Source organism: Pristis pectinata, chromosome 5 (genome assembly GCF_009764475.1).
Source record: "Pristis pectinata isolate sPriPec2 chromosome 5, sPriPec2.1.pri, whole genome shotgun sequence".
Taxonomy (NCBI): domain Eukaryota; kingdom Metazoa; phylum Chordata; class Chondrichthyes; order Rhinopristiformes; family Pristidae; genus Pristis; species Pristis pectinata.
Window position 1 is genome coordinate 53,942,122 of NC_067409.1, and position 13,075 is coordinate 53,955,196.

A 13,075-nucleotide genomic window follows, 5' to 3' on the forward strand; every position below is an offset into this window, starting at 1 on the left:
ATCTATGCTTCTCATAATTTTTGAAAGATTGAGGGCTCTGGGGAACTGACATAGAAGAGGAAATGAGGCCTGGGGTAGATCAGCCATGATCACATTGAATGGTGGGATAGGCTTAAGGGGCTGACAGGCCTATTTCTGTTTCTGTTTTATGGTTCACATGTTATCAGTTTGGTTTCCTTTGATTTCCTGTGCTTCTAGATATCCCACTCAGGATTCTTTAGTAGTCTTCAAGGTCACCAAATGCAGCTAATATTTAAAGCAAAACATTCCTTGTAACCAGGAAGCTTGGAGTGAATCCCTCAGTTGACAAGTTGCAAACAAACCCTTCTGTGACCTGTTGCAATTGCAATCACGAGACTTACTGGAGGACTGCTACTGGCAAGGCGGACAGCCTGACATTGATGTCTTTGCTTGGGCAAGCTGCCAGCTTATGCCAAGAATGTTAATGAAGTGTGAAGACCAACTTTCATCGAACCTTGGGGCTCTCGGTTCAACTAACTGGTTGTGCAGCATTGATTCTGGGCCTGCAACTTTTTTTCAGGCTAACCTCTCATCCAAAATCTTTGAAACTTATAACATCAGAACTTTAAAATGGTAAAACTTAAAACATTAATATTTCAATATGTTGGATAAAGGCATTGTATATGATGACTGTTTTGAGAATGCACAATAATTGGCTACACAATAATTTACTTAAGATCATATACCAGCTGCACTTGGCACTACAATAAAATGTTCTTCCTGTCCATAATGGTCCCTTCTGGCAAGGTGATGCTGCAAATTAGTTTTGCATCAGGATACAGATCCTTTCAAGGGTCATTGTGATCAGTGACTAGTCTTGGTGTTTTTCCAGTGGAACATCATAGGGCTTGGCTTCTGTTGGCTGTAATACTGAACTCACTGAGCTGTTTTCTGGTCTTGGCATTAATGAATGCAGTTGTTAAATTTGGAGATATTAAAATTTGCTTCCTGGGCTTTCAAGAGTTTGTGGCTAATATTGCCGGCAGACAAAACAGAAAACACCAATCATCCAGCGGTAATGTCATACAATAATTGTGTTAAAATATGTAAGGAGGCATATAAAATTTGACTGTAGTATAAAATTACATCTTTAAATTGAAATAAGCAGAGTGTATGAGTATAGATTGCAAGAGATCCATGCTTAACAAAAAAGAAACATGAAAAGCTACAGTCTCACTGAATTTATCATTTTTTAAAAATTTCCTGTTTTTGTTACTTTTGGTCCAGGTGAATACTTCATTGCATAAAACTGTAGTTAGCATAAAAAATAAATATTTCCTCCATGATCCAGTTGTGCAATTCAACATTCCCAAATTGCTCTTTCCAGATGTTCCCTCTCATTTGGGGATTTGATTGAGTTTTTCTCTTGGTTTGCAGCCCTAGTTGTGTGTCACCCATCCATACCTGGTACCAATTATGTGAATGCAGCCTAGAATTCATTGTGACTTTATACACTAATTTTTAAATGCTGTTCTTCATTCTTATTATTTGTTTTATCATTCACCTGCAATTTTTTTTTGTAAGTTAATGTTTTGCCCTCAGTTCCAACAATGTAAACTTGCATTCTTTTATAGAGAGAAATCAGAAAACAGAAGATGATTTTAAAAACTAAACATTACAGCAAGAACTTGCATGAATACAACTAAGGAAGATAAAAGAGCAAATACATTTTTTAAAAAGTAAGTAATAAAATAAACAAATGGAGGGAGCTATGGCATCCCTTTAATTAATTATATTTTGTACAGAGAGTTGAAAGAATGTTCAGAGCCTAACAGAAAGAGACAAAGAAGTAGAAAGAAAGAATTAAGAGCAGTATTACTAGACAGATAATCCGGTTGGGATTGTTGCTTGTGTCACGGACAAAAATAACTGGAGCAGAGTGGTATATTGGTTAATTAGATTCATTAGTTTTCAAGTTGGAGAGTTTAGAAAATGTGCAGCTAAATCCACATCCAGTGATTAAATAATTTTTATTTAGTAACACTAACATAAATGTCAAAAGGTTGGTAAAGAAACTGTTAAATAATCACTGCTGATGTTGTCCATCCAACATTTTTGAAAGTACAGGCCTTGTGCAGAAGATTTTTAGAGTCTATTGTGAATATTTGTAAATGGGTATTCTCAACGCATGATTGCCATTGTTAACTGGAAGCAGCAGATGTTTAATGGCTATCAATCTAGACAATACATTTTATACTCCACTGCTTTTCGTTGAGTGACCTGTGATAAGTCTATACACTGTATTGCCTAAGGGAAAAGAAATGTTATTCTTGCAGGTCACATTTATAATTGATTAGCTGAAACGTCTTGCACATTTTGTAGGATATGTGAGGAAGAGAAGAATTTTAGATTTCTTGTGATTTGAGGCAGTGTGCAGGTGGCCAGGAGTATTGATACAATTTTGTAACAATTATCTGTGATCTATATGTCAGAAAGAACAGAAACAAACGTTTGTTTTGAGCAATTGTTTGCATTGCTTCATATTCCATCACGTCCGTAGCACTGAAGTGGGCCATTTGACTGAACTGGGTTGCAATGCCTAATGAGCATTTCCATTTGCTCCTCTTCATCTAACACTTTAGTATACTCTTCTGTTCTCTCTCATGGGTTTATCTAGTTTCCTCTTTTAGTATCTTTATATTATTTGGCTTGTTGATCTGCATCCCTACTTTTAGTAAGGAAATGCAAGCAGAATGGAGAAATGGAATTAGTGTCTTGGCTAAATGGCCTTTCATCAGAACCGGCTATGATTAATGATTCCATATCCCTGGATCCCTTATCTACCCCATTTAAATTATTATTTTCTATGCTGTGATCTGTTTGTTCTTCCTGTCAAAATGTATAACAATTGAAAGTTATTTGCTAATTAAAATTCATTCTGCAGGTTTAATAACATCTTGTATTTTGTCGCATTCATCATGCGTATTAACTGCACCACCTAATTTTTTATTGTCTACAAATTTAGAGATTTTTTTTTCCCAGTTCACATTGTTAGTGAAAATTGTAACTAGGCATGGTTTCTACATCACTTTCTGCAGAGCACCATTTAATGGAGACATGAGATTGCAGATGCTGGAATCTGGAACAAAGAACACATTGGGTATTAAGGGTGCTCAAAACAACCCACTAGGTTCCTCCAGCAGTATGTTTTGAGCACCCTTAATGCCTTTGCCAGTGTGAAGAACTTTCCTTAATTGTACTCTGCTTTCTGTTTTGTCGTCAGCTTGCTGTTGATTCAGCTATTTGGCTACTTACTTCATGTTCAATCTCTTGTCATGAATGTTCAATATGATTGCTTATCAAAGGCCTTAAATCCAAGCATATTATATTTCCTACAATGCTCTTATCTACTCTTTCTGTTGCTGCTTCAAAAAATATTCAGTATAAGATATCTTTATTAGTCACATGTACATCGGAACACACAGTGAATGTATCTTTTGCATAGAGTGCTCTGGGGGCAACCCGCAAGTGTCGCCACGCTTCCGGCGCCAACATAGCATGCCTGCAACTTCCTAACCCGTACGTCTTTGGAATGTGGGAGGAAACCGGAGCACCCAGAGGAAACCCACAGAGGCAAGGGGAGAACGTACAAGCTCCTTACAGATAGCGGCCAGAATTGAACCCTTGTCGCTGGTGCTGTAATAGCGTTACACTAACTGCTACACTACCATGCCTGCGGTTGATTAAACACAATTTTCCTGTTTTTTTTAAATCTATGCTGGGATTACTCTTTTTTTTTGGTTTCTTTAACCGTTAAACGTTTCATTATCTTTTCTCCCACCGACATTAAACTTGTAATTTTGTGCAGTTTATCTTCCTTTTAAATATTGCAAAAACATGAGCTGTTGTCTCACTGTCATATATCTAATAGTGCCTTTTTACTTTTGCTATTCTAAATTCTTTTGTGCATGGATCCAATCCATGTGGACCAAGGGTCTTGTCCTCCTTGACTAGTTTATTAATTCCTGAGAAGCTGGACAAAACCATAGAAATACAGAGGAACACGTGTCTTTATAAATGGACATGGCAGTTGTAATAGGTGCGAATAGTGTTTGCATCTGGGCTGGGAGAGAAGTGGGCAACCTTCAACTGTCTTCTTTAAAAATTAAACCCCAAAACTTCAAGTGCTGAAAAGGCAAGTTATAAACTGACCATGTTAGAAATATTCATTGGGCAGTTGGAATCTGCAGAGACCAGAAGAGGTGGTGTTTTAGGTTTGGATCCGTGGTCAGAAGCTGAAGATGTTGCAGATGAACAATATTTAAGAAGAAACAGAACAAAGGAAAGGGGAAGGGACCAAATGCATAGATATATGCACATATGTAAAGAATTACTGGGGCAACAATGGAATTAATTGAATGCCTGAAGTGATATTAACATTAAATAATGGGATAGGGCCTTGTACCATAATGTGAAACAAGTGACAGCAAAGTTGACAGCTATAATTGTTTCTTTTCCAACTTTATGGAAGTAAAAATCACTTTTTTTTGGGAGTGATGCATGATGATGGTCATTTTGTGCCATCTGGAAAGTTTGACTGGACACTTGTTATCAGTCACCCTTGTGACACCTCCCTCCACATGATTTCTGTGATGGGGCAGCATGGGATGGGACCATTTCACCATCCGACTTTCTCTTTAAAACTACAGGATTGAATTGTGAAATGTGCAAGTAAGTTACTTATATCCTGGGACCTTTTTGGACCTGCACTGAAGTGACCTCTACCAACATGCTCCGATCTCTGTCCAGCTCCTGTGACTCCCTCTCTTTGTTGTCAATCTTGAGCCCCTCTGCAGCCTCTGATTTCCCCAGCATGTCCACAACAATTTCCCGGTCTCTTGTTTACACCCCATCCCTTCCCTCCTCGACAACCAGTCTGTTCTTCCTGTCCTGATTCTAGTCCCCATGACAACATGCTGGTCTCTTCTTCCACCATCACCTCCCAAATGACGGGCTCCAAGGTCCCTTTCTCAGCCATGTGCTCAAAGGGCCTGTGGCTAACCTTCCTCTCCAAGCTTATGGAGAGGAGGAGTAGGGAGCATGTTTTTGCCCAATGGGGCAATGACTAAAACAATAGTTGACCTATTGCATTTATGCCATTTTAAAATTCCCCAAATGGGTGCACCTGAATTTCATAGATTCATAGGGTTGTACAGCACAGAAACAGGCCCTTTGGCCATCATGTCCATGCCAACTGTCTTGCCTATCTATACTAATGCTACTTGCCTACATTAATTCCATGGCCCTCTATGCTTTGCTCTTCAAGTACCTGGCAGCTGCCTCTTAAATATTGTTACTGTTCTTGCCTCCACCACCACCTCTGTCAGCTCATTGCAGATATCAGCTGTTCTTTGTGAGAAAAAAATTACCCCTCTGATTCTCTTTAAACCACCTCTAACTCTCTCGTTTTAGGCACGCCATCTGTGGGCAACAGACTCTGGTTATTTCTGTCATGTCACCTCTCAGCCTCCTTTGCTCCAGGGAAAACAGACCTAACCTATCCACTTTCTCCTTATAACTCAAGCCCTCCAACCTAGGCAACAGATTTTTTTATTCTTGTAACTTTATACTAAATGCATAGGAAGCTTTATGAGAGAAACCTTGATTTCTGAGCTCAATATGATACTGGGCTGTTGCTTCACAATCTGCCCTGGGGATTTTCTCTTCTCCCTGACTCTTTGCTCCCTCTGGCCTTCTCTCTTGATTCGAAATTTAAGTCAACCTAGGAAATTACACAAAACTGAAAAAAATCAGGATCTTTTCAGTAACATAGCAAACATACATAGTATAATATTGTGCAATGTGTACATGCAGATTATTCATGGAAGAATAAAACTCTTAAATTACAGTCATCATTTAGAGTGAAAAAAATCTCCAATAAATTATCATGGTTAATTTTAAAGTGTATAAAACTTTAATGAGTTTTTTGTACAAAAGGGTTTACACTAGGTAATTGAAAGTACATTGAAATACTCTGGTGTTTAATACAACGCATTGATTCAGTGCATACTAGCTGCACAACTTTGAATCAATGTTTTATCTGATTAGTCCTCTTGTGTTTGCAGCACAAAATTGAAAACTGAGTCAGTTCAAAGCTTTTGATTAGTGAGAGTCCAAGATTGTGTTAACCACAGAGAAGCTGAACTTGAAACAAACCTTCCTGAGAGAGATTCATTTTGCAGAGTGAATTGCAAAGATTATATCATTGAGACCTGGGAAATATAAGGTGACTTAGTTTTTCAGCAACTTGTAGTAAGTAGGTTGGTGTATATCAACATCTTTATTAACGTCAGCAACTGAAACTGATTAAAAACATCATGCCAGTAAAACTGAGCGGAAATGCATCTTGTGTAAAATAAAATATGCGTCAAAATCAAATCGGCTCCAGGTAGATGAGAACATGTAGCTGCATCTGCCATATTAAAAATGACAATTTTACCAGAAGAGGAGTGCTAGCCAGCTTAATTTTGTTCACACTTTATGCATTTGTAAGTTTTCTGAACAGTAATGAAAAAGTGAAAAGAGCATACTGGGCATAACATTACATTAGAGCAAACAAGCCTATCTAAAGGTCGACTTGCACAAAAACTTCAGAGATACAGCTGAAGAGTAAACACTGTTGGTTCCATGTAATTTAGAGGATAGATGAAATTGTCATTTTTGTATAAAAGGAGACAATTTGTTTCAAAACTATCCGAGAACACATTACCAATGATAACAAATATAGTTGTATTGTTCAGAATCTGACACTAAACTTTATTCAGCAAAACAGTTTGTATATGAAATGGTTTGGGTCTCATTACTGTTTACATTTTGTTACAGATCTATCCAGATGCACACAGTAAAGGAGTAAAGCGAGTTGGGAGAGACCATTGCCAGGCATGCCATGGCTCCAGTAAAGAGCAATCGGGTCTGGATACTTATAGTTGGCATTCAAGGTCTCTTTGAGCTGGTTGGAGGAGCTTGGAGCACTAAGTTATCTGCTTCAGTAGAACATCTAGACTGTCAGCGAGCAGAGCATCCTGTTGTAACTCACAGAGGTAAGTGCGCAGCAGAGTAAATGGGAGAATAAATGATACTGTTTTACAGAATTAGTTCTTTTCATACCTGCTGTCATCTGTTTGCTAACTGGTGGAACTAAACCATTTAATGAATTGAAGAGAAAGGATTTATCACGTAAGCCATCTGAACAGTAATTCTTTCACCATGGGCTCCTGGTGGGAATTGTTGCCTGATTCACACAACTGGTCAGGGGTGAATTTCTGGGCCATCATCTCTCTGTTCATTTGACCTCGCTTCTAGTTCTCCCAGTTGAGTTCAATAGATAGTGTTAGAGCAGGATGCCTTCAGTTTCACATTTTTTTTAGAATTAAGCTGTGATTCCAAAGCCCGGATGTCAGAACCAAGGCAGAATTAAAGGGATTTGGATAGCTTGTGGCCATGGACCTTAATGAAACCATGCTGTTCTGTGGTAAGAGTGTGGGGTGAGGAGTGGGGGAAATGATCAGGTTCTATGCTGTGGTCTTTTGGGTGAATAGGATGATCAAAGCCTGTGCTTTGGTTGGATATTGGTGGGATGGGGAGTGGAAGTGTCAGGGGCTGGGCTTTGGTTGGCTATTGGAGGATTGGGACCTGTGCTGTGACAGGGGTTTGAGGGTGTCGGTAACAAGCATTAGGTAATTTAAGGGCTGAGCTTTGGAATTTGGGGCAGGAGGAAAGGGGATCAAGATCTGTGCTGTGGTGGGGTTGGGCAGATCTGGGAGAGGATCAAGGATTAGACTATGGTGGTGTTAGGGGGCTTGGTGAAGAGTATTGGAACCCATGTAATGGTCAGGCTTTGTAGTGGGGTGGGATAGGAAGGACAATCAGGACCCAGGGTGTGATGGGGTTGCAAGGGCTGAGGGAAGAGGATTAGGACCTGTGCTGTGGTTCGGTGAGAATGGGTAGGAAGATCAGGACTGTGAGGGCAGGAAAGTCCAGAGTACCCAGCTGACTTTCCAGAGTGACTTGAAAACCTGGTAATAGTAGTTTTTGTGTTTCTGAAAAAAAATTTTTTTTTTCAAATGTACTATGCAATTGAATTTCTTGGGAAATGCATCTGAGTTCCAATATCATGTGAACATTTCTGAAGCGAGCAATAATTTTCCACTCTGCTCTTCCATTTGACGTCTGGGAGTCAGATTGCCAATCAGTGTCATGACCATTTTGAACTGTGTGCCCACAGCCTTTCCAAAGCTTGATTCCAGAAGTGAAAATACTTAATTTTCTTCTGAAATTAATGAAATAATGCATGGCAGAAGTTCATTATATAGCAGAGAGACAAGAGAGCATTGTCCCCACAATTAGAGTTTTCCTGTATATCTCACCTTTTTTGTTACCGTGTTCTACTTTCCCTGCAATGTTTACTTGGCGTCGCCGTGCGCAAGGGTGTGAATTACTGAGAGAATATGTGAAAAATTTTATGGAGACTTGTCTCAGTTCCAGTTGTGTAAACAATTAATCTGGAAACGTTTCTTTGTTTTCCATTCCCCTTTCTTTGTCTTCTTATGCTAAGCTATATTGATGATCAGCCCTCCAATTCTGAAATTTAAAAATCCTTCCTGGGATGTAAATCCTGCATTAAGTTATGAGTACAATTTAGATGGACCAGGCTTTTATTCTCCAATATAGAAGAATAATGGGTGATTCAATTTAATGTTAAATCAAAGAACTTGATAGGTTATAGAGAAGTAATTTCCTCTGAGGGTGTCAAAAGCAACCTTAAGATTAGAGGTAGGCATTTGCTGATGATTCCAGTATGGAGGAAATCTGGAACTCTCAAAACACTCTTGAGGTCAATTGAAAGTCAAAATTGAGATGGATAGATTTTAGTTAACGGAGTGGTCTGATTAGATCAGCTGTGCTCTAACTGAATGATGGAACAGGCTTTTCCTGTACTTGCCCGTGTTTTGTAACCTCTTGCTTTACACTTCAGCGCTATCAGTTTCAATTTTGTTAACCTCCGGCTTGTTGTGCTCCCCTCACCCCCATCCTCCCTAACACCCTCCTGCACTTATTTATCCAATCATTGGTGCCTGTGCCTTTTAGCTGTTTACTCAGTTGTTTTGTTACTCCATCTTGTCATTGGTTTTGCCACAATATTTTTCTCTTTACAATTCTTTGCAGCACCTTGGGTCATTTTCTTCTTTCAGGAAAGAATTCAAATATTGTGTTTTCTTTTAATATCCAGTCTCATTATTCCTTTTTATTGTTTTTCTGTCTTTTCCATCTACTTCTCTTCCTTCATTTGTTGTTTCTGCCCACATTATCCTTTCAGTATTGATTGCCTTGCATTTTCTTTCATTCCCTGCAGTGATCTGATGTTTTTCTGTTTTCAATTTTGGATTTAATAGCCCACTAGCTTAGCCCTATTGTAGTCTCGATGTTGGAGATCTTACAATTTATGACTGTCTGCTTGGCTGTTTATCTATTACAACTGATGCATAGTATTCATTGAATTACAGAAATTTCAACAAAAGAAGACCACTGGAGCTCTTTAATTCTAGACCTCTCAGTCCCCTGATATTTCCTATAGCCATTACTACTTTTCTCCTTTTAAATGCTTATCCATTCCAAATGCTTATCCAAAGACATAGATAGCTTATAGGCACGGGCTGATGTGGCAAGAAGTACTTGCCAGTGACATTTCCACCAAGTGAGATTCTAACCACCTACCCCTGACATTCAATGGCATTGCCATCACCTGCATAATCAATATCCAGGGGTCACTATTGACCAGAAACTCAATAGGGCCAGCCACATTAATACTGTGACTACAAGAGCAGGTTAGAGGCTGGAGATTCTGCACCAAGCAACTCCCCTTCTGACAACCAAAGCCTTTTTTTACTGTCTACGTGGCACATATCAGAAACCTGATAGAACATTCTCCACTTGCCTGGATGAACACATCTCCAGCAACTCTCAAAAGGTTCAGTGTCATCTCGGATGAAACAGTCTGCTTGATGGTACCCCATCAACATTCATTCCCTCCACCACTGCTGGCAGTGTGTGCCATTTGTGAAATACATTGCAGTTATTTACCTAGCTTAGAGAGTTGTCACCTCTCAAACCCTTGTCCTTTAAAGGTGGTAAAGATCAAGGACCATGGCAACACCATCACAAGGAGGCTCACTCCAAAATGCACACCACACTTGAGTTGGAAATGCATTGCTGGTGCTTCATTGTCATTGGGTCTAAATTCTGGAGCTTCCTCCCCAATGGCAGTGTGGGAGCGTTTTCACCCGTAGAACAGCAGCTGTTCAAGATGACTCCACATCATCTTCCAAATCCCCACGTTAAATTCTTCTATTTTCCAGGATTGATTTGTGTTTAATTGCCACTTCTGGGGATGTATTTCTTATCATAATAATTGCTTATGGGGGAAATATCAATATTTGCTGTTTTCCCCCTTTAAATTTTAATCCTGATCCCAAATTAGTATTTATCATGGAAATCATTTCACTGTTTGTCCCTTCAGAACTTGATGACAGTTCTCATGATTGTGGGATCTGGGGTGGGCTGATGGGCCTGTTCCTGTGCTCTATGCTCTCATGGGAGGAGGACAATAGGATTGCATTTGGTCAGGCAAAATGTACCTCCTTTGAAAGTAATCCATTATGCAAGATAATGAAGAGGATCTTCCACTGACTAGAGGCTGAAGTATACCTGTAGTATGAAAGCACATGGCTGTCACGTGACAGTGACGACAGTGACCCCTCTGGTCGGATGACAGCATTGCTCATTGGGTTGGAAGTCACACCACTGTCAATCGAGGTTTGGCTCCACCCCACCCATGAGGTGTGGGCATAGGGATTGGCCTTTGTTCCTGGACCTGCCTGACCATTGGCTCTGGCAGGCACCTTGTCCTTGATCTCCAAACCATTGGCCTGTCTAAATTACCTGGCTGGGCCTTCCAGCACTATAAAGAGTGTTGCACTCCCCTGGTCTCTCTCTTTTCGACTTCCCCAGCAATAGTGAGATGACGCTGCAGAGACCACTGGTAAGAGTCTGCACTACCATGTAGTTTGGGAGCACCTTAGTCAGATTCCAGGGAGTGTTAGGGCCAATGCTTGTTTGAGTCAAGGTGCTCAGGCATTGAAGTGTTTATCCTTTGATAAGCTGTACCTTGTTTATTGTATGTGTGTGTGTGTGTGTGTATCTCATCCTCGTTGCGATTTCCCCCTCACGTTTGCGGTCTCCTGCGTGTGTGTGTGTGAGTATGCATCTGTTCCCATTCATTCTGTCCCCGCGTTTGTCTTTGTTAATAAACCATTTTTAAATTACAAAGCCTGTGTCCAGAGTTCCTCTACCTTTAAGATTCCAAAAGAACCGTTTCACACAACAATTCCTCAGTTCACAAGGCACCTGCTGTTGGAGCACTCTCCTTGCAGCAGGCCTCCCTGGTGAGGACTACCACTGTGAAGTTGATGCCTTGCTGATTTGAGTGTTGCTGACTCTCTCTGCTATCTGGATTGTCTTGACAGCTGGTAAGGTCCCACCCCCAAGATTACCAGCTATCAAAAATATCACTGGAATTGAACACTGAAACTCTCAGGAAACAAAATGTAATAATTTTAAATGAATAAAATGAAGATCTAGTAACTAAAATTGTTTGTGAAGTTTGCATGAAGATAATGGTGCCCTATCAATCTCACAACTGAACATTTTGAAGTTCAGTTGTGAGATTGATAGAACACCATTATTGTATATCTCTGTGTGTCGCTGGGCTGCTCCTGACGTTGTCTGGTTCAGCATGGATTTTCCTAAAATTCTCATGGCTGTGGGCATTTAGTCCTGTGCCTACGATTGGGCAGCTGGATCTTGAAAGAATGTACCATGATACAAGAAACACTGTTAGCTGGGGTGTGGGCGATGCTTCTGAAAGAATGGATGTTGCAATGGTAGGTGGTGACATTTCAAGTCATGACAAGCAATATGCTACCCAGTCCAGCCCTATCTTCATCCGAGATGACTTTCAGCAGAGGTCTCTGGGCAGACTAGGAGAGAAAAATACTGATTATTTTTTTTTCTCCCTCCTGTCAAGCCAGGGATGGTGATACTAGTTTATTTCTCCATCAGAATCAACAAACTGAATGAAAACAATTGATTTGAACCTCAGACTTCCTGTTGTTTTAGGACCATGCTGCCTGTTAATTTACCAATGATGCAAGCAGAGCATTTGAAATGAGTGCTTTTCCAAAAAACAAAGCAAAATGCTTGGGTCTTATAAAATGAAGTTAAAACCTTTTATTTGAACTTGCTTTTATATTAAATACACTGAATTCCTTCAGTCATATATTATGTCTTTAAGAATTATGGATCACTTCAGAATCTTAATTAGTTTTGTTCCCCTGGTGCCTTACAGAGTAGTTCGAGGAAGCAGCTGAGTCCTTGATTTCTGCCCACTTGTCTGATCACAAAAGGGGCATTATCAGGGACACTACACTGAACTTTTGTATACCTGTGGTTAAAAACAGAAATGGCCAGTCAGATAGCTATTCCTGTTTTTAACTGTTATTGCTGTTTGCATCTGAAGTGTGAGTTGGTAATGGTTTCCTGAGCACAGAAGGCTTGGCTGCACGTCTTGTCAAAGCTCACAACTCAATGGCTATTTGCGTGAAACACCAAGCAATGATCAGCAGATGGGAAACTAGCTAGGCATGCCATTAATGCTTTTAGAAAAAGAGGATCAAGGTCACAAATTGTAATTTATTTTAAATGTTTCATTTTATATCTTTTTTAGCTTTTCTTTAGGAAGTACTTTCTTCTCCTTGCCTCCATTGTGCATTTGTCACAAGATAATCCCGAATATTTAGGCTTGACAATTTAGCCAGGCCCAGATAAGGAAATCAGTTAATTGATGGCAAGTGTTCATGTGCTTGGGTCATAAGAGATAAAGACGTTTGTAAAGTAACTGGAGTTTGAAAATTAATTTTAAATTTTATTCCTAAAAAAGTATTGATCTAATGTTTAACTGCAAATGTTAATAATGAAATAAATAATAAATGGGCTTTTA

The 13,075-nt window shown here is 39.6% G+C and overlaps 1 protein-coding gene across 5 annotated transcripts in view; it reads left to right on the forward strand.

Annotated features, from left to right (window-relative positions):
- The window catches only part of sema5a (sema domain, seven thrombospondin repeats (type 1 and type 1-like), transmembrane domain (TM) and short cytoplasmic domain, (semaphorin) 5A), a 166,896-nt gene that overhangs the window by 40,402 nt on the left and 113,419 nt on the right, over positions 1–13,075 (forward strand). For 2 of the 5 annotated variants that reach the window (XM_052016671.1, XM_052016669.1), the window contains 2 exons: positions 1,596–1,700; positions 6,844–7,061. In XM_052016671.1, the coding sequence (XP_051872631.1) occupies positions 6,908–7,061 (154 nt within the window). In that variant the 5' untranslated portion in view covers positions 1,596–1,700; positions 6,844–6,907. Of the gene's footprint in view, positions 1–1,595; positions 1,701–6,843; positions 7,062–11,028; positions 11,060–13,075 lie in introns of those variants that run through there. The other 3 variants (XM_052016670.1, XM_052016672.1, XM_052016673.1) reach the window with 2 other exon arrangements.